The following is a 21,135-nucleotide window of genomic DNA, read 5'->3' as shown; positions in this document are numbered from 1 at the left end:
GGAAATCACGTTACAAACAACAACGTCCTTTGTCTCCTGGAAAGCAAATCCAATGGAAGGAAATCTCATTTCCTTTCACAAAGCCCGAAACAAGTGTGTGTCCACCCTCAGGAGAGCCAGGAAACAATATCTCACCGTTCTCAAGACCGAACTCTCTTGTCTGTCTCCCTCTTCCAAATCCTGGTGGCGTCTGGTGAAATCTGTTTCTGGTGTTTGTTCCCCCTCCATCCCCTCCCTCACCTCAAACGGCTTAACGGCTGACTCCGCACGTGAAAAAGCTGAATGCCTCAACTCTGTGTTTGCCTCTAAATCTTGTGTCCCAAACCCATCCCTCTCTGTACCCACCATACCCAGTCGTACCCAGCTGCTCCTGGACTCTGTGTCCTTTCCTCCTGACAAGGTGGAAAAGTTTCTGTCAACCCTCGACTCTGATTCTGCAACTGGTCCTGACGGCATCAGCCCACGGGTCCTAAAATCATGTTCTTCCGCTCTTTCACTCCCTCTTTCTGTTCTCTTCACCCTCTCCTTTGCTCAAGGTCATCTGCCATCTGCTTGGAAATCAGCCAACATCACCGCTTTGCACAAAAAGGTGCAAAAACAGATCCCAGCAACTACAGACCAATCAGCCTTCTCCCAATTATCAGCAAAGTCATGGAATCCATCATTGCTTCAGATATGAAATCTTTCCTCTTCTCCAATGGCTTGATCTCTGATCATCAATTTGGTTTCAGACCTGGTCACTCTACTCTGGACATGCTGCTTCTGCTTTCTCAACAATGGATGGAGGTCCTCAACGCCAAACAGGAAATTAGAGCTGTCTCCCTTGACATTTCACGTGCCTTCGATACGGTCTGGCAGCCTGCTCTGCTCACCAAACTCTCCTCCTTTGGTATCCATGGAAATCTCCACGCATGGCTGGCGGACTTCCTCTCTGGTCGGAGTCAACGTGTGGCCCTGAATGGGTTTCTCTCATCTCCTCTTCCTGTTCAGGCTGGAGTTCCCCAAGGTAGTGTTCTGGGCCCTGTGCTTTTCCTGGTCTTCATCAATGATCTCTCTGACTCACTTGAAAATCCTCTCTATCTCTTTGCTGACGACTCTACTCTCTGTCGCTCCATTCCTCATCCCTCAGATCGGCAGACTGCAGCCTCCTCACTCTCTGCAGACTTGGACAAAATCACAGACTGGGCAAACAAATGGAACATGTCTTTCAATCCTGATAAATCTCACACTCTTACGATGTCTCTCCGAAAAGACCGACTGGAAAACCCTCCCATCCACTTTCTGAATAATCCTCTCCAAGAAGTTCTGTCACTCAAGCTTTTGGGTCTCACTATTTGCCATGATCTTTCCTGGGAAAACCACATTTCAAATCTGGCCTCCAAAGCCAGTCGCCGACTGGGCATCCTCCGTCGTGTGAAGTCCTTCCTTGACACACCTGAGCTCCTCACCACATACAAGGCTTTCATCCGCAGCTTTATGGAATACTGCTCTCCCCTCTGGTCTGGTGCTCCTGCCTCACACCTAGCCCGTCTTCACGCTGTTGAAACCAAAGCGTTCAGAATCATTGGAATCTCCCGCGATGAAGCTAACTCCAAGGGCCTTTCACTCACTTACCGCAGGCAGGTTGGTGGTCTTTCCGTCTTCTACCGACTCCTCTCTGGCCTTGCCCCCCCAGCCCTCTCTGGGCTCTGTCCCCCAAATATTCCTACAGGTCGCACAAGATCTGCCTGCAACCCTCTTATGGTTAAACTGCCAAAATCAAGACTTTCTGCTCACCTTCACTCCTTCATTCCTCTTTTCTCCCGCCTCTGGAACAAACTCCCTCACTCTCTTCAATCCCACTCTACCCTCCAGGTCTTTAAAACAGCTGTTCACCACCATCTATTATCCTCCCCCATCCAAAACCTTGATCTTTTCTACCCCCGCTAATTTCGGTCCCCATGTGTTTTATACCTCCCCCCCCCCCCCTTCCCCTTCCCACGCCTCCTGCCCCCAAGCCCTCTCCCTCCCACACTTCTCCCTGCTCTCAAATGTTGTGGTTGTGTGCTTCCCCTTCTCTCCCCATCTTGGCTTCCGCTCCCTCTTTTGTATATTTTGTTTGTCTGGTTGATTTGTTGGTGAAATAAATGTTAGCTCTTTCACGAGCCTCGATTCAGTATACAAAAAAAAAAAAAAAAAAAAAAAAAAAAAAATTATTAATCGATGAAATGATTTATCAATAAATCAAAAATATCCTTCATAAACCACCACTATTTCATTCGAATCTGTAACTTAAAAAATTAATTAATTAGGTCATTCATCGAATAATTAAATAATTAATCGATTAAATGATTAATCAATAAATCAAAAATATCCTTGATAGCCACATCACTTGGTCACTGTCATGTCCAAATATTACCTTCCCAGCTCAAAAGGTGCCCGAGATATTGGCCAAATGAGAAAGAAAATAAATAAATGATTAATAATGAAAATAAATAAATAATAATCATTAAAAAATTAAATTATTAATCAATTCGGTCACAGAACACATAAACCACCACCATTTCATCAGAATGTGACTGATTTTTTTTATTTATAGTAATTAATCGAATCATTAAATAATGAATCGATTAATTGATTCATTGATTAATCAATAAATCAAAAATATCCTTGATCGCCACATCACTTGGTTACTCATGTCCAAATATTAGCTTCCGAGCTCAAAAGGTGCCTGAGTTAATGGTCAGAAGAGAAAGGAAATTTGATTAATTAAATAAGTACTTCCTTAATCGCTAATAATTAAATAACTCCTCAATTAATTGATTATTCAAAAAACATAAAATAACGTTTTTGATAAAGGACTTGCTCACTACTGTGCCAAAATTTCAGCTTCCTAGCTCAAAGGATGGCTGAGATATCACCCGGACAAACAAACAAACAAGAAAGAAAGAAAACAAGGACCGATACATTCAAAGTACACCGCCCCCATGCCAAATAATTAAATATCCTACAGCGCGGCATTGCCGGGGCGCCTACGGCGCCCGGCAATACCACAGTGCACCTCATAGAGGCTGCATTGGGAGGGAGAGGTGTACGCTAATTGATTGATTAATTGTAGAATTAAAATCAATAAAAGATTATCACAAATTATTTTCTTAATCAATTGGCTAATAGCATAACTAAACCACTCGTGCTTCATCCGAAGATGTATCTTTTAGAAATTTAATTAAATAAGTCATTAATAAAAAATTAAATAATTAATTGATTCACCAATAAATAATTAATCGATTAAATGATTAATCAATAAATCAAAAACAAGTACACATACATTCAAAGTACACCGCCCCATGCCAAATAATTAAATATGCTGCAGCGTGGCATTGCCGGGGCGCCTCGGCGCCCGGCAATACCGCAGTGCAGCTCATTGAGGCTGCATTGGGAGGGAGAGGTGTACACTAATTGATTGATTAATTGTATAATTAAAATCAATAAAAGATTATCACAAAATATTTTCATAATCAATTGGCTAATCGCATAACTAAACCACTAGTGCTTCATCCGAAGATGTATCTTTTAGAAATTTAATGAAATAAGTCATTTATAAAAAATCAAATAATTAATTGATTACTCAAAAAATAATTAATCGATTAATCAATAAATAATTAATAGATGAAATGATTAATCAATAAATCAAAAATATCCTTGATAGCCACATCACTTGGTCACTCATGTCCAAATATTAGCTTCCTAGCTCAAAAGGTGCCTGAGATATTGGCCAAATGAGAAAGAAAATAAATAAATGATTAATAATGAAAATAAATAAATAATAATCATTAAAAAATTAAATTATTAATCAATTTGGTCAGAGAACACATAAACTACCACTATTTCATCAGAATCTGTAACTTAAAAAAAATAATTTTTTTTGGCATTAATCGAATAATTAAATAATTAATCGATTCATTTATTAATTAATAAATCAAAAATAGCCTTTGCAGGCAAATCACCTGGTCATTGGCATGTCCAAATATCAGCTTCCTAACTCAAAAGGTGCCTGAGTTAATGGTCAAAAGAGAAAGGAAATTTGATTAATTAAATAAGTACTTAATTAATCGCTAATAATTAAATAACTCCTAAATTTATTGATTAATCAAAAAACAAAAAATAGCGTTTTTGACAAAGGACTTGCTCACTACTGTGCCGAAATTTCAGCTTCCTAGCTCAAAGGATGGCTGAGATATCACCCGGACAAACAAACAAACAAGAAAGAAAGAAAGAAAACAAGGACCGATACATTCAAAGTACACCGCCCCCATGCCAAATAATTAAATATCCTACAGCGCGGCATTGCCGGGGCGCCTACGGCGCCCGGCAATACCACAGTGCACCTCATAGAGGCTGCATTGGGAGGGAGAGGTGTACGCTAATTGATTGATTAATTGTAGAATTAAAATCAATAAAAGATTATCACAAATTATTTTCTTAATCAATTGGCTAATAGCATAACGAAACCACTCGTGCTTCATCCGAAGATGTATCTTTTAGAAATTTAATTAAATAAGTCATTAATAAAAAATTAAATAATTAATTGATTCACCAATAAATAATTAATCGATTAAATGATTAATCAATAAATCAAAAACAAGTACACATACATTCAAAGTACACCGCCCCATGCCAAATAATTAAATATGCTGCAGCGCGGCATTGCCGGGGCGCCTCGGCGCCCGGCAATACCGCAGTGCAGCTCATTGAGGCTGCATTGGGAGGGAGAGGTGTACACTAATTGATTGATTAATTGTATAATTAAAATCAATAAAAGATTATCACAAAATATTTTCATAATCAATTGGCTAATCGCATAACTAAACCACTAGTGCTTCACCGAATATGTATCTTTTAGAAATTTAATTAAATAAGTCATTTATAAAAAATCAAATAATTAATTGATTACTCAAAAAATAATTAATCGATTAATCAATAAATAATTAATAGATGAAATGATTAATCAATAAATCAAAAATATCCTTGATAGCCACATCACTTGGTCACTCATGTCCAAATATTAGCTTCCCAGCTCAAAAGGTGCCTGAGATATTGGCCAAATGAGAAAGAAAATAAATAAATGATTAATAATGAAAATAAATAAATAATAATCATTAAAAAATTAAATTATTAATCAATTTGGTCAGAGAACACATAAACTACCACTATTTCATCAGAATCTGTAACTTAAAAAAAAAAATTTTTTTGGGCATTAATCGAATAATTCAATAATTAATCGATTCATTTATTAATTAATAAATCAAAAATAGCCTTTGCAGGCAAATCACCTGGTCATTGGCATGTCCAAATATCAGCTTCCTAACTCAAAAGGTGCCTGAGTTAATGGTCAAAAGAGAAAGGAAATTTGATTAATTAAATAAGTACTTAATTAATCGCTAATAATTAAATAACTCCTCAATTTATTGATTAATCAAAAAACAAAAAATACCGTTTTTGACAAAGGACTTGCTCACTATTGTGCCTAAATTTCAGCTACCTAGCTCAAAGGATGGCTGAGATATCGTCCGGACAAACAAACAAGAAAACAAACAAGAAAGAAAACAAACAAGTACACATACATTCAAAGTACACCGCCCCATGCCAAATAATTAAATATGCTGCAGCGCGGCATTGCCGGGGCGTCTCCGGCGCCCGGCAATACCGCAGTGCAGCTCATTGAGGCTGCATTGGGAGGGAGAGGTGTACACTAATTGATTGATTAATTGTATAATTAAAATCAATAAAAGATTATCACAAAATATTTTCACAAGTACACATACATTCAAAGTACACCGCCCCATGCCAAATAATTAAATATGCTGCAGCGCGGCATTGCCGGGGCGCCTCCGGCGCCCGGCAATACCGCAGTGCAGCTCATTGAGGCTGCATTGGGAGGGAGAGGTGTACACTAATTGATTGATTAATTGTATAATTAAAATCAATAAAAGATTATCACAAAATATTTTCATAATCAATTGGCTAATCGCATAACTAAACCAGTAGTGCTTCATCCGAAGATGTATCTTTTAGAAATTTAATTAAATAAGTCATTTATAAAAAATTAAATAATTAATTGATTACTCAATAAATAATTAATCGATTAATCAATAAATACTTAATAGATGAAATGATTAATCAATAAATCAAAAATATCCTTGATAGCCACATCACTTGGTCACTCATGTCCAAATATTAGCTTCCCAGCTCAAAAGGTGCCTGAGATATTGGCCAAATGAGAAAGAAAATAAATAAATGATTAATAATGAAAATAAATAAATAATAATCATAAAAAAATTAAATTATTAATCAATTTGGTCAGAGAACACATAAACTACCACTATTTCATCAGAATCTGTAACTTAAAAAAAATAAATTTTTTTGTCATTAATCGAATAATTAAATAATTAATCGATTAATTGATTAATTAATAAATCAAAAATATCCTTTGCAGCCAAATCACCTGGTCATTGGCATGTCCAAATATCAGCTTCCTAACTCAAAAGGTGCCTGAGTTAATAATGGTCAGAAGATAAATGAAATTTAATTAATTAAATAAGTACTTAATTAAACGCTAATAATTAAATAACTCCTCAATTAATTGATTATTCAAAAAACAAAAAATACCGTATTTGACAAAGGACTTGCTCACTACTGTGCCGAAATTTCAGCTTCCTAGCTCAAAGGATGGCTGAGATATCGTCCGGACAACCAAGAAAGAAAACAAGAAACCAGAGTGAAAACTGAGTACTCTCTTTCAGCGTGCGTCACTGCCGAGCCCCCTTTGGTGCCCGGCAATGACGATTTGCAATGCCTGGAGATGGCATAGGAAAGGAGCGGTGTACAATAATCAATTGGCTAATCGCATAACTAAACCACTAGTGCTTCATCCGAAGATGTATCTTTTAGAAATTTAATTAAATAAGTCATTTATAAAAAATTAAATAATTAATTGATTACTCAATAAATAATTAATCGATTAATCAATAAATAATTAATAGATGAAATGATTAATCAATAAATCAAAAATATCCTTGATAGCCACATCACTTGGTCACTCATGTCCAAATATTAGCTTCCCAGCTCAAACGGTCCCTGAGATATTGGCCAAATGAGAAAGAAAATAAATAAATGATTAATAATGAAAATAAATAAATAATAATCATAAAAAATTTAAATTATTAATCAATTTGGTCAGAGAACACATAAACTACCACTATTTCATCAGAATCTGTAACTTAAAAAAAAATTTTTTTTTGTCATTAATCGAATAATTAAATAATTAATCGATTAATTGATTAATTAATAAATCAAAAATATCCTTTGCAGCCAAATCACCTGGTCATTGGCATGTCCAAATATCAGCTTCCTTACTCAAAAGGTGCTTGAGTTAATGGTCAGAAGAGAAAGGAAATTTGATTAATTAAATAAGTACTTAATTAATCGCTAATAATTAAATAACTCCTCAATTTATTGATTAATCAAAAAAAAAATACCGTTTTTGACAATGGACTTGCTCATTATTGTGCCGAAATTTCAGCTTCCTAGCTCAAAGGATGGCTGAGATATCGTCCAGACAAACAAACAAGAAAACAAGAAAACAAACAAGAAAGAAAACAAACAAGTACACATACATTCAAAGTACACCGCCCCATGCCAAATAATTAAATATGCTGCAGCGCGGCATTGCCGGGGCGCCTCCGGTGCCCGGCAATACCGCAGTGCAGCTCATTGAGGCTGCATTGGGAGGGAGAGGTGTACACTAATTGATTGATTAATTGTATAATTAAAATCAATAAAAGATTATCACAAAATATTTTCATAATCAATTGGCTAATCGCATAACTAAACCACTAGTGCTTCATCCGAAGATGTATCTTTTAGAAATGTAATTAAATAAGTCATTTATAAAAAATTAAATAATTAATTGATTACTCAATAATTAATTAATCGATTAATCAATAAATAATTAATAGATGAAATGATTAATCAATAAATCAAAAATATCCTTGATAGCCACATCACTTGGTCACTCATGTCCAAATATTAGCTTCCCAGCTCAAAAGGTGCCTGAGATATTGGCCAAATGAGAAAGAAAATAAATAAATGATTAATAATGAAAATAAATAAATAATAATCATAAAAAAATTAAATTATTAATCAATTTGGTCAGAGAACACATAAACTACCACTATTTCATCAGAATGTGTAACTTAAAAAAAAAAAAAAATTGTCATTAATCGAATAATTAAATAATTAATCGATTAGTTGATTAATTAATAAATCAAATATATATTTTGCAGCCAAATCACCTGGTCATTGGCATGTCCAAATATCAGCTTCCTAACTCAAAAGGTGCCTGAGTTAATGGTCAGAAGAGAAAGGAAATTTGATTAATTAAATAAGTACTTAATTAATCGCTAATAATTAAATAACTCCTCAATTTATTGATTAATCAAAAAAAAAATACCGTTTTTGAAAAAGGACTTGCTCACTATTGTGCCGAAATTTCAGCTTCCTAGCTTAAAGGATGGCTGAGATATCATCCGGACAAACAAACAAGAAAACAAGAAAACAAGTAAACAACCAGAGTGAAAACTGAGTGCTCTCTTTCAGCGTGCGTCACTGCCGAGCCCCCTTCGGTGCCCAGCAATGACGATTTGCAATGCCTGGAGATGGCATAGGAAAGGAGCGGTGTACAACAAACAATGAACTTGTCAAATTATATGAACTTTATTACAATAAAAACGTGAATCAGTAATCACATCGTCATGAACAAGTAAATGATTTTATTGATGTGAACCAAAAGTAACCTTCAGTTCATGATGAAAACACAAAATGGAGATCAAAATCATCAAAATGAGGAAAACTGGACGGAACCACCACCGTAAAAACCACCACCATAGAAACCAACCCCAATAGCGGGTTTAACGGGGTCCATGAAGTTCCCCCTGAACACGTGCAAGACCCGCGAGTCCCAGAAACACTTCAACTCTCCGGCCTCGCAATCCAAGAAGAACCCAAACCGTTCAGGATTCCCCGGCACGGACAGGTCGATCTTTTGATTGTTGTGACGTGCGAAGTAGTTGTTTTTATCTTTCTCCAAACACCAAGACTCGGGATTATCTCCCAACCCGCTCTCTCTCCCTTTCCTCCCCATGGAGTTTAAACAGATTCCGATTCTGCACAAACTACTCGATCTCACCTCGACCTCCCAGTAATGACGACCCGAGGAGAAACAATCAGAGGAAACAACTTGTGCACAAACATCAAACCGATCAGGATGTTCCGGGTGACTATTATTGGTCCCAGTTAGAGTCGCCATCTTGAGTCCCTGGGAGATCATGATCTGTCCACGTGCAGAGTTTTGGTCCAGACTCGGGGTGCGTCCATCTGCAGACACGACACAGGGTCATGGACATTGTTAGACAAATGGACAGAAACACAAACACATTGATCCCTTTTTATAAACTTTGGGAATCACATTTTGACAAAAAACTTGCATTACAACAATTGTTTTTATTTCTTTACAACACCAACAACTTACGTCATTTGTTTATTTACTTCACCACCAACAACTTACATTATTTATTTATTTACTTCATCACCAACAACTCACATTGTTTATATATTTACTTCACCACCAACAACTTACATTATTGATTTATTTACTTCATTACCAACAACTCACATTGTTAATTTATTTACTTCACCACCAACAACGTACATTATTTATTTATTTACTTCATTACCAACCACTTATATAATTTATTCATTTACTTCACCACCAACAACTTACATTATTTATTTATTTACTTCATTACCAACAACTCACATTGTTTATTTATTTACTCCACCACCAACAACTTACATTATTTATTTATTCAGTTAATTGCCAACCACTTATATTATTTTTTTTTCACGACCAACAACTTGCATTATTTCTTTATTTACTTCACCACCAACAACTTAAATTATTTATTTATTTTCTTACTTCACCACCAACAACTTACATTATGTATTTATTTACTTACTTCACTACCAACAACTTACATTTATTTACTTCACGACCAAAAACATGCTTTATTTATTTACTTACTTCGCTACCAAAAACAACTTACATTATTTATTTACTTACTTATTTCACCACCAACAACTTACATTATTTATTTATTTACATACTTTTGCAGCTCCATGACGGACATTTTAATTACTTATTTATTTATATAGTTTCCCATCTCCATGACGGACCTTTTAATTATTTATTTATTTAAATACACTTTTCCATCTCCATGACAGACCTTTTAATTATTGATTTATTTATATACTTTTCCATCTCTATCACGGACCTTTTAATTATTTATTTATATACTTTTCCATCTCTGACGGAACTTTTAATTATTTATTTATTCATATACACTTTCCCATCTCCATGACAGAGCTTTTAACTGTTTACCCGGCATTGCTGGGCAACACAGATTCGCTTTGTACCAAGAAAATGAAGGGCGTAGGGGCAGGGCAGGAGGGAAGGGGATGGTCGGGGGAGGGGGAGGGAGAAAGGGAAGGAGAAGGGGAAGGGGGGTACAACCAATGTGAAGATTTATTCTATCGATCACAGGTACCAGTAACCATTTTGTAAAACTCTACATGCAGCATCCAACTCAAGATGTCCAAATGTCAGACATGTCTCTGCCTGTGGGTTTCCCACAGGTTCCCCACCAGTCCAAAAAGTAAAATTAACCGGATGTCTGTCTGTCTTGTTCACGTTTTTTTGCAAAGATCGCTGGACCGCTAACCACCAAATTTGGCAGACAGACGAAGTTCGACCTGGGGAATGTCCGTGTCCGGAGGGTATTTTCATCCTTAAAAGACCCCGAAGACCCCTAAAGCACCCTCCTAAATGCTTGAGAGATTACATGACATGCTTGGGAGATTAGACCCCCTTAAGAACATTGGAGACCCCAAACACCCTTTAGACACTTTAAAACCCTGAATACCCCAAAGACCGTTTGGACCTCAAAGACCCTTCAGACCCCAAAAACCCTTAAGATCCTGAATACTCTTCAAGACCTCAAACCCTTTAGACCGAGAAGACCTTCAAGTCCCCTTTACCCACTGGCATTGCATCAACTCACCGTTTTATATGAAGCCTTCTGCCCCCCCCCACCTTTCCGGCTCCCTTGCCCCCCACCCCCTTCTCAGTTCCCCTCCCACACACACCCCTCCCCACAAGTAACGCCAGGTAACCCTGCTAGTTATAAATAAGATTGTAGAGCACTTTCCAAGTAGATTAAGCACTCCAACGAAATGGTTGATAAGGAACGGCTGGGCTTGACAAGCGATTCATGATTCATAATTATGAATATCAGGCATTCAATGATGAGTGCTTGGAGTTCACTAGTCCCGTCGTTGCTTTAATCATTGCAATCCTCCCAATTATTTTGCCTTCATAACTCGGATTTCGCCACTGAGGACCCAAGCTCGACTGTGGAAGCCATTACATTGATCCTGCTGGTTAATTTGTTGCAAGAGGGAAAGCAAAATAATGGGGTGGGGGCTTGAGGCACCACATGTCGCAGCACAGGCACTTTAAGGGGGGGGGGGGGGGGGGGGGGTGGTGAGTTTGAAGAAGTTGAAGAAGAAGAAGAATTATCAGAAGCAGATCGTTTTTCTAATATTTTCCAAGTTTGCAGAAATTAAATACAGGCATTAACATTGGTGTTTAGAAGCACTGCAATGTATACAGGAATACAGCGATTCATAGGTATGAAGATCAGCTGTATGACCATTCGTAGATATGAAGCTGTATTGTTCATAAACTAGCCTGTTCTGAGGCAAGGCATACTTGAGCTGAGCGGACAAAATGGCGAAATTAAGATCCACAACCTGAGCGACCTGATTGGAGGATGACCAAAGGCAAGCCTGTTGGCATTGTGGAAGAATGTATACTTTAATTCTCCATTTTGTCGTGGTTCACATGGAGCATATATTTGCTTCACAAGAGGGAGAAAACCATCTCGGCATGACTTTAATGACATCAGGTATACACAGATACTTAAACACATCAGCAGTTACAGGACGAAGTCATCCGGTTCATTATTCTCCCCGAATCCTTGTACACAAATCATTTATATCGTCTTCAGTTGTTTATCAGACGGTTGTGCGAGTTTGAAGTTGCAAGGCAGGAGGTTGGGAGGAGGGTGGAGGAAGCAAGGGGGGCCTTGTGGAGATATCAACACTGACCACACAGAACTGAGACAATAACATTCTACAAGGCCTGCATTTCCTAGATATTAGTTATAAACATGCAGTGCTCCCTCCGTAATCCTCAACCAAGCTGCCTGATATCAAAGGGAGACAGCCTTGAGTTCCCCGACTTCCTGCCACCTGGCACGAGGACATGGTTATTTTTTTTATGACTCCCTCATACTTCCTGCAGCAAGTTTGGCTTTTATTCGGAATGGCTGCAAATGATTTTTAAGCGCGGTTTTATCTTCAACCGATCTGGACACAAGCTTTGATCAATAGTAAAGATTAAATTTACCCACAACGTACAATCGTACATCATCCATAAAAACACACGCAAACACCCAGGTTTCATTCATGCAAACCCTTGGAGGTCGAGAAGTATGCTTCCAAGGCGTAGGGCTGCTTGATTTCATGGTTTTGGAGGTATGGAGGAGACAAACAAACACACACACACACACACACACACACACACAACACACACTTTTACCCTCGCCAGAAGAGAGGTGTTGTTGAATTTGGGTCCGTTTCCTCGTTTCTATCTGCACAGCATGTGAGTGTCTGTATTAATTACATTAGACCTTTGACAACCCTCAGACCCTTAAAATCATTGACAACCACAAGACCACGAAGACCCCTAAAACTCTACAGATCCCAAAGACCGTTCAGAACCTGAAGACCCCTTGAGACTCCGAAGGGAATTTATATCCACAAGACCATTGAAGGCCTCGAAGACCCTTTCAAACCCTGAGACCCTTTCAAACCCAAAGACCCTTTCAGACTCAAAGACCCTTTAGAACCCTAACATATTTTTCGACCCTGAAGACCCCGAAGGCCCTTTGAGACCTTTTCAGATCTTTTGACCTTGAGTTGAACTTTAACCATTTGACCTTAAAATAGTTGGTTTCTAATTTCAGTGAGGCACTAAGCAAATTCTGTGAAATTTTCAAGTCAATCAGATAAAAACAGATGATTTTTCAGATGAAAATTGATGATTTTAGAACATTTGACCCTGAGTTGACTTTTAACCTTTTGACCTCAAAAATAGTTGGTTTCCCTGTTTAGTGACTGCAAATGCTGTTCAATTTTCAAGTCAATTGGATGAGAAATCGCGATTTTATAAATTTGACATGAAGATGACCTTTCACCTTCGTCCTCAAAAATCAATAGGCTTCTCAATTGTGACAACCTCGACAACTTGGTGAAGTTTTATGATGATCGGTTTAGAATTGTGACCTGTAGGCGAGTGACAAACAGACAAACAGACAAACAGAATAACAAGAGGACGTCATGCAGAGCACGATACTTGCAAAAGCCCCCCCCCCCCCCGCCATGCCCTAGATAAAAATTCCCATTGATACAGCAAATTGTCCATTTCATCAAGATTAAAATTGACAATCATAATCAAAGCTCGGGTCAATAGGAAGAAAAGTGATGATTTTTCAGATGAAAAATGATGATTTTGGAAGGTTGACCTTGAGTTGACCTTTGACCTTTTGACCTCAAAAATAGTTTGTTCCCCTATTTAGTGACTCAATGTGCAAATGCTGCTCAATTTACGGGTCAATCGGATGAAAATTGAGGATTATAAAAACTTGGCCTATGTTGACCTTTTGGCCGATGTCGACCTCAAAAATACTTGGTGGTTGAATTCAGTGACCAGATATGCAAGTCCTCTTCAAATTTCAAGTCAATTGGATGAAAAGAGGATTTTAGAAATTTGGCCGATGTTGACCTTTTCGCCGATGTTGACCTCAAGAATACTTGGTGGTTGAATTCAATAACCAGATATGCAAGACCTCTTCAAATTGCAAGTCAATCGGATGAAAATTGAGGATTTTAGAAATTTAGCAAAGTTGGTGACCTTTGGCATATGTTGACCTTTTGACCTTTTGACCCAAAAACAATAGGTTTCTTGCTTTTGACCAACTCTACCATTTGGTGAATTTTCGTGAAGATCGGTTGAAAATTGTGACCTGTAGGCCGGTGACAAACAAACAAACAGACAAATGAAAAATCGGGTAGAGACCGAGGACTTTCCGGAATGTTCTTTTTTTAAATCGGCCATTTTGGACAAATATGGCGGCCGAACCACGTGACCGAAGACATCATCATTAACATATTTTATTCCCCATGGAGAGTTCTATAAAATGAGCCATGTCTCAATTTTTTCTATTCGGCACTTTCGGAGATATGGAGGTGCAAAGTTTTTCGGTTTTTCCAAGATGGCGGCCGAACCACGTGACCGACGACATCATCATCATTAACATATTGTATTCCCCATGGAGAGTTCTTTAAAATGAGCCATGTCTCAATTTTTTCTTTTGGCACTTTCGGAGATATAGTGGTGCAAAGTTTTTCCATTTTTCCAAGATGGCGGCTGAACCACGTGAACGATGACATCATCATCAACATATTTTATTCCTCATTGAGAGTTCTTCACAATGAGGTATGTCTCAATTTTTTCTATTCTGCACTTTTGGAGATTTAGAGGTGCAAACTTTTTCGGTTTTTCCAAGATAGCGGCCGAACCACGTGACCGATGACATCATCAATAACATATTTTATTCCCCATGGAGAGTTCTTCACAATGAGCCAAGTCTCCATTATTTCTATTCAGCACTTTCGGAGATATGGAGGTGCAAAGTTTTTCTGTTTTTCCAAGATGGCGCCCGAACCACATGACCGATGACGTCATCATTATTATTTTTTCTCCACCAGTTTATGCCGACATGGCGCTCAAGAAATTGCATCTTGATCGGATGAAGTTTTGTATTTGTCGAATTATGATGTCATAACGGCGGCATCTATGACATCATCATTAACATATTTTATTCCCCATGGAGAGTTCTTTACAATGATCCATGTCTTAATTTTTTCTATTCAGCACTTTCGGAGATATGGAGGTGCAAAGTTTTTTGTTTTTTCCAAGATGGCGGCCGAACCACATGACCGATGACATCACAATTTTTTTTTTCTCCACCAGTTTATGCCGTCATGTCGCTCAATAAATTGCATCTTGATTGGATGAAGGTTTGTACTGTCGAATTATCAAATTATGACGTCATAATGGAGGCCTTAGGCCGAGAGAGTTAAAAATGGGGCACAGTCTATTCCAGGGCAAGACAAATATGTGTGTAAAGTTTGGCGATTCTATGTGCAATGATGTCGACGTAGTGCTGCGCACCCCACCCTCAAAACGAACAAACAGACAGACCAACCGATCAACATACTTGCCGGAATCTTTTCCGGCAAGTAACAAACAATGAAACAGACAGACAGACAGACAGACAGACAGAGACAGACAGACAGAACCACAAACGCAACCGACCAATATACTTGAAAAATCTTCGATTTTGCAAGTTGTAAGAGGAACAGACTTTCTGCTCACCTTCACTCCTTCATTCCTCTTTTCTCCCACCTCTGGTACAAACTCCCTCACTCTCTTCAATCCCACTCCACCCTCCAGGTCTTTAAAACAGCTGTTCACCACCATGTCTTATCCTCCCCCATCCAAAACCTTGATCTTTTCTACCCCCGCTAATTTCGGTCCCCTTGTGTTTTATACCTCTCCCCCCCCCCCCTCCCCTTCCCACGTCTCCTGCCCCCAAGCCCTCTCCCTCCCACACTTCTCCCTGCTCTCAAATGTTGTGGTTGTGTGCTTCCCCTTCTCTCCCCATCTTGTCTTCCGCTCCCTCTTGTTTGTATATTTAGTTTGTCTGGTTGATTTGTTTGTGAAATAAATGTTAGCTCTTTCACGAGCCTCGATTCAGTATACAACAAAAAAACAAACAAAAAAACAGATGAAGATGGAAATGTCAGACAAATGGAAAGATGGAGGAGGAGAATCAAAGAAAGACAGACGTAGACAAGGATATATTCATTAATTCTCCTTATCAAACCTCAATCTTCCACATCGCCACCATGTTTACCACCCTCCCTTCTACCATCCCCTTCACTTACAAAGACTTTTCAGGGTGCTGTATTGTAGGTCAGCTGCTTCCACCTGTTTCACCAACTCTTCTGTGGAGATTAATGAACAAACAATTGGTTATATTCAAATTCTATTTTAATGATGAAAAAACTTCATCTTATTACAACAAAAGACGGGTGACTTCTCTAGTACTACTGCAGCTTGGTTATGAAATTACCTGTAACGTGTTCCGATATGAGGATATTTTTGAAATTATCAAATCTCCGTTACAAATCCCATCCCAAATCCCATGTATTGCTTTGTCCATTTTCTTAAAAAGTAGAAAACCATCTCATCAAACACCTCTTGCATTACATGTATTCATGTTAAGTTTCTTCAGTAATCTATAAAAACCTGTTGAAATTTTAACATTAGATACAGAATGGTGATGATTTCCTATCAAGTTTAGACATGTGGAAAGGTTGACGATAAATAAAATTTCTGATCCAATTTTAACCATCAATGAAAATATAATCCAAAGAATACAATCAAGAAGTTTCGAGTACTTTTATAATCTGTACTCTGTACTTTATCTATCTATAATTCCAGTAATCTCTGTGTGTATGTGTGTGTGTATGTGTGTGTGTCTGTGTGTCTGTGTGTGTGTCTGTGTGTCATTTGTCTGTGACCGCTGTTTCTCGACAACCACGGGTCCGATATACTTGAAACTTGCCAGGTATATTGCTGGGGACCCGAGGATGTGCCTTTTCAAGGTTTCATATTAATCGGAGAAGTAGTTACCGAGCTATGGCGATTTAGCCGTTCGCCGTTCGCTTTGGCTTTGCGAATGGACCAAACCATTTCATGTAAATAGAGGGGGGGGGGGGTTCTACCGTACTCGCAAGCCGTTCGCTTTGGCTTTGTGAATGGACCAAACCATTTCATGTAAATAGAGGGGGGGGGGTTCTGTGGTCGTTACTGCCACGTGGTTTCAAAGTTTTTTTTTGTTGTTGTTGTTTGCACGCATGTTTTTTTGCACCCACGTACGGGCACGCCCTAGTAATTTATAATTACTGTAATTTATAATCTGTAATTCTGTACTCTGTAATTAATAATCTGTACTTTTATAATTTGTAAATCTGTACTTTATAATCTGTAATCTACATTAAATGCATTACACATGCAAGACATGCACTTTCAAAGACTTGTAATGTTACCTTCGAGACCACAACACAGAAGACACGACGCAAACAACGAGGAAAGCATGTCCCACCCTCAACGCGGAAGGCACGCCCCCACCCTCAACGCGGAAGGCACGCCCCACCCTCAACGCGGAAGGCACGCCCCACCCTCAACGCGGAGGGCACGCCCCACCCTCAATGCGACGGGCACGCCCCACCCTCAACGCGGAAGGCACGCCCCACCCTCAACGCGGAGGGCACGCCCCATCCTCAACGCGGAAGGCACGCCCCACCCTCAACGCGGAAGGCACGCCCCACCCTCAACGCGGAAGGCACGCCCCATCCTCAACGCGGAAGGCACGCCCCACCCTCAACGCGGAAGGCACGCCCCACCCTCAACGCGGAAGGCACGCCCCACCCTCAACGCGGAAGGCACGCCCCACCCTCAACGCGGAAGGCACGCCCCACCCTCAACGCGGAAGGCACGCCCCACCCTCAACGCGGAAGGCACGCCCCACCCTCAACGCGGAAGGCACGCCCCACCCTCAACGCGGAAGGCACGCCCCATCCTCAACGCGGAAGGCACGCCCCACCTTCAACGCGGAATGCACGCCCCACCCTCAACGCGGAAGGCACGCCCCACCCTCAACGCGGAAGGCACGCCCCACCCTCAACGCGGAAGGCACGCCCCACCCTCAATGCGGAAGGCACGCCCCACCCTCAACGCGGAAGGCACGCCCCACCCTCAACGCGGAAGGCACGCCCCACCCTCAACGCGGCAGGCACGCCCCACCCTCAACGTGGAAGGCACGCCCCACCCTCAACGCGGACGGCACGCCCCACCCTCACCGCGGAAGGCACACCCCACCCTCAATGAGGTAGGCACTAAAGGCACGGTAGGCACGGTAGGCACCCTCATTGCGGAAGCCACGCCCCACTCTCAACACGGAAGCCACGTCCCATTCTCAGCATGGAAGACATGACCCTCTCCAGTTGATGTAATCAGTGCTGAGCTCCTTGGATTCTGCCTTTGGCCCAAAAGGTTAATCTGGTAAAAACGAGGATGAAACTGGGAAGTCAAGTCAATTTGGGGTGGGGGGGGGGAGGAGGATGTCGGGGGGAGTCGAGGGTGAGTAAGTGTAGAATGTGTGTGTGTGTGTGTGTGTGTGTGTGTGTGTGTGTGTGTGTGTGTGTGTGTGACCACACCTCTGTTTCAGTCAGGGATTATGAATCATTGATCAGGCTGTGAAGTTTACTGGTTCTCAAAGTTTTGGTGCGAGTGTTCTTTGCAGGATCGTCACTGAGCTTAAAACACTGAACTTCAAACAGCTTCAAACTGTTGTTTGTTTGAAGTAATAATCCCAAAGATTGTTTTTTAAAGATCTCCTTGTGGTTCTTCTTTATCATTCCCATTGCTCCACCTTTCATTGGAACAATTTTAACGCTCTTCAGCTTCCAAGATCTTTTGACTTCATTTTTGAGATTATGGCATTTGGTCATTATCTTGAGTTCTGCATCTTTTTTGGCCAAAATTGTTGGGTACCGAAACCTCATTTAGCAATGCCATCTTTGCTTTGTTGTCCCTAAGTACTACAACCAGTTGCAATGCTTTGTTTTCTATGTTCACACTCGATAAGAGCATCAGGTCTTCCGTGAGCGTTACTTCATTGTTTTCAATTATTACGTCCGCCACCAAAGGTGGATGGAGGTTATGTTTTCACCCTTGTATGTCTGTTTGGGTGTCTGTGAACAGGATATCTCAAAAAGTTGTGGACAGATTTGGATGAAATTTGGTGAAGATTAGATTATTTAGTTATTTTGATTAGTTATTTAGATTAGTTATTTTGGAATGTTTGGTGATTGCAGGATGTGGTGTTCTGAATGAGGATTTTGACCCACCTGATGAATGCAATTTTGGTTCTCTGCCATTTCCATCAAAGACCTTTAACATATTTATTCCCATCCCCTTCCAATCACACTTGTCCTGGCTTTCTCATTCAATCTTTGCTGTACATTTCTAATAAACTACATGTCTAATTTCCATAATATATTCCTTTTCCACAAATATTGTCTAATTTTGTGACTTACTCTGGATCTCTTTCAGAAGATTCTCACATTGCTGGATGAGCGAGTCCGCAGTCTGCTCCACCACAGAAAAGACCAGCAATCTGTATTGTGCAGGTTCTGTGGTGGTAAAATGTGACCTGGACACCAGCCTGCATGAGGAAGAGAGAAACATCAACTGAAGGTGGAGATAAGTTGAGGGTACACAAGGAGGACAAGATGATGGATACGATTAATTTAAATTAAAAAAAAGAAAAAAGACAGCAATGCGACTGTGTCGCCAATATGCCTCCGTGTTGTCCCTGCCCGTGACAATGGGTAGATGCCCTCATTCACTGTCCTAAAAATAAACAAGTTTGATTTCTATCCTTTCAGCTGTTTTCAAGTATCACATTTTCAGACAGGACATGTTTCACATCGATTGTTGAAGCGGTTTCGGAGAAGGGATTTGAAAAAATATCGGCTTTCAAGCTTATACGGTTGCCAAACCACGTCACCTACGATGCCATCATTTTCAAACTATATGCAAAAATAGTGTTAAAAGACATTTGTAAAATTTCCCATCGATGGGGTAAGTGGTTTCAGAGATATAATGATTTCATATTTTCCTTCAATCCAATGTGGCTGGCTGCCACACCATGTGACCAATGACGTTTTCGTGATCAACTTTTAATAGCCATGCCCAGTCAATGACACAAACTTTCAAGTCAATCGTTTTGGTAGTTTGGGAGAAGATATTTTTGCGGTTTTCGGTTAAATCCAATATGGCTGCCAATCCATGTGACATATGATGTCATAATTTTAATATTTCAATACAAATGTGTCATCGATCATGTGCATTCAATTTCAGATTTTTCGGATAAGGCATTCCATTAAAACATTTGTGGCTGGTATACCACTTCACCGATATCATTATCATGCTTTTGTTCCCCATTGGGAGTACCTGACAATGTGCCAACTTTCAAATTTTTCAATTCATCAGTTTCGGTGACATATTCTTTTAAATTATTTGTCGCCGAATAATAATTCGGAATTGACCGAATGTCAATTCGGTGACAATTTTCAATTATTTGCATGGGTGTCGCTCCTATCCTGAAAGTTTCGTCTCAATCGGACATGTGGTTGCTGAGAAAAACGAGTTTCAGCCCGTACAGACGGACGGACATACATACGGACGGACAACCTGAAAACATGATGCCTCCGGCCACCTTCGGGGGCGGAGGTATAAAAAACAAATAAATAACTTTCCAGTCCCCAAATATCTCAAGTGCCTAAAAAAATGAAAGAGTCCAATAAATTGTGAAATACTTTTGACAAATGTATTGCCGAGACAACTGTTAAATAATGTTACGGTTTTTAGAACCTTCACTAGTAAATTTTAGTAAATGTTTCCCTTATAAATGATCCCCTCTAAATATCCCCATCAATTGGCTTTGTTAAAGATCGCACCCTAGTTAGTCCATGTACAACACGTAGCGAACCATAGGACCTCTCTGCAGTTATTTCATTATTATGTGTTTCAGTTAAGGATCTGTTCCCAATAGTTGAATCTGCGTTGCATTAATCAAATAAGATAGGCCCCATTCCGTCCATTTTGCTCTCTCCCTCTCCAAATTGTGGTACTTCGCTTGCCAGCCGCGTTCGCCGCCGTTTGCATTGGGCTGTTTGCTGGCACCACGCCGCCATAAGCCATGCGGTTAAACCGAGGAA

At 39.7% G+C, this 21,135-nt stretch overlaps 1 protein-coding gene across 2 annotated transcripts in view; it reads right to left on the bottom strand.

The window, feature by feature from the left end:
* LOC137416086 (E3 ubiquitin/ISG15 ligase TRIM25-like) overlaps positions 1-21,135 on the bottom strand; it is a 141,911-nt gene that overhangs the window by 78,728 nt on the left and 42,048 nt on the right. The window contains exons 6-8 of one of the 2 annotated variants that reach the window (XM_078770239.1): positions 19,450-19,577; positions 16,231-16,290; positions 8,734-9,414 (exon numbers count right to left, since the gene is read on the bottom strand). The exons of the other annotated variant lie outside the window; for it this stretch is intronic. Of the exons in view, the coding sequence (XP_078626365.1) occupies positions 8,876-9,414; positions 16,231-16,290; positions 19,450-19,577 (727 nt within the window). The 3' untranslated portion in view covers positions 8,734-8,875. Of the gene's footprint in view, positions 1-8,733; positions 9,415-16,230; positions 16,291-19,449; positions 19,578-21,135 lie in introns of those variants that run through there. 2 annotated transcript variants of the gene reach the window in all.

This window comes from Myxine glutinosa, chromosome 1, assembly GCF_964187855.1.
Source record: "Myxine glutinosa chromosome 1, kmMyxGlut1.1, whole genome shotgun sequence".
NCBI lineage: Eukaryota > Metazoa > Chordata > Myxini > Myxiniformes > Myxinidae > Myxine > Myxine glutinosa.
This window is presented reverse-complemented; position numbering and strand designations above follow the sequence as displayed.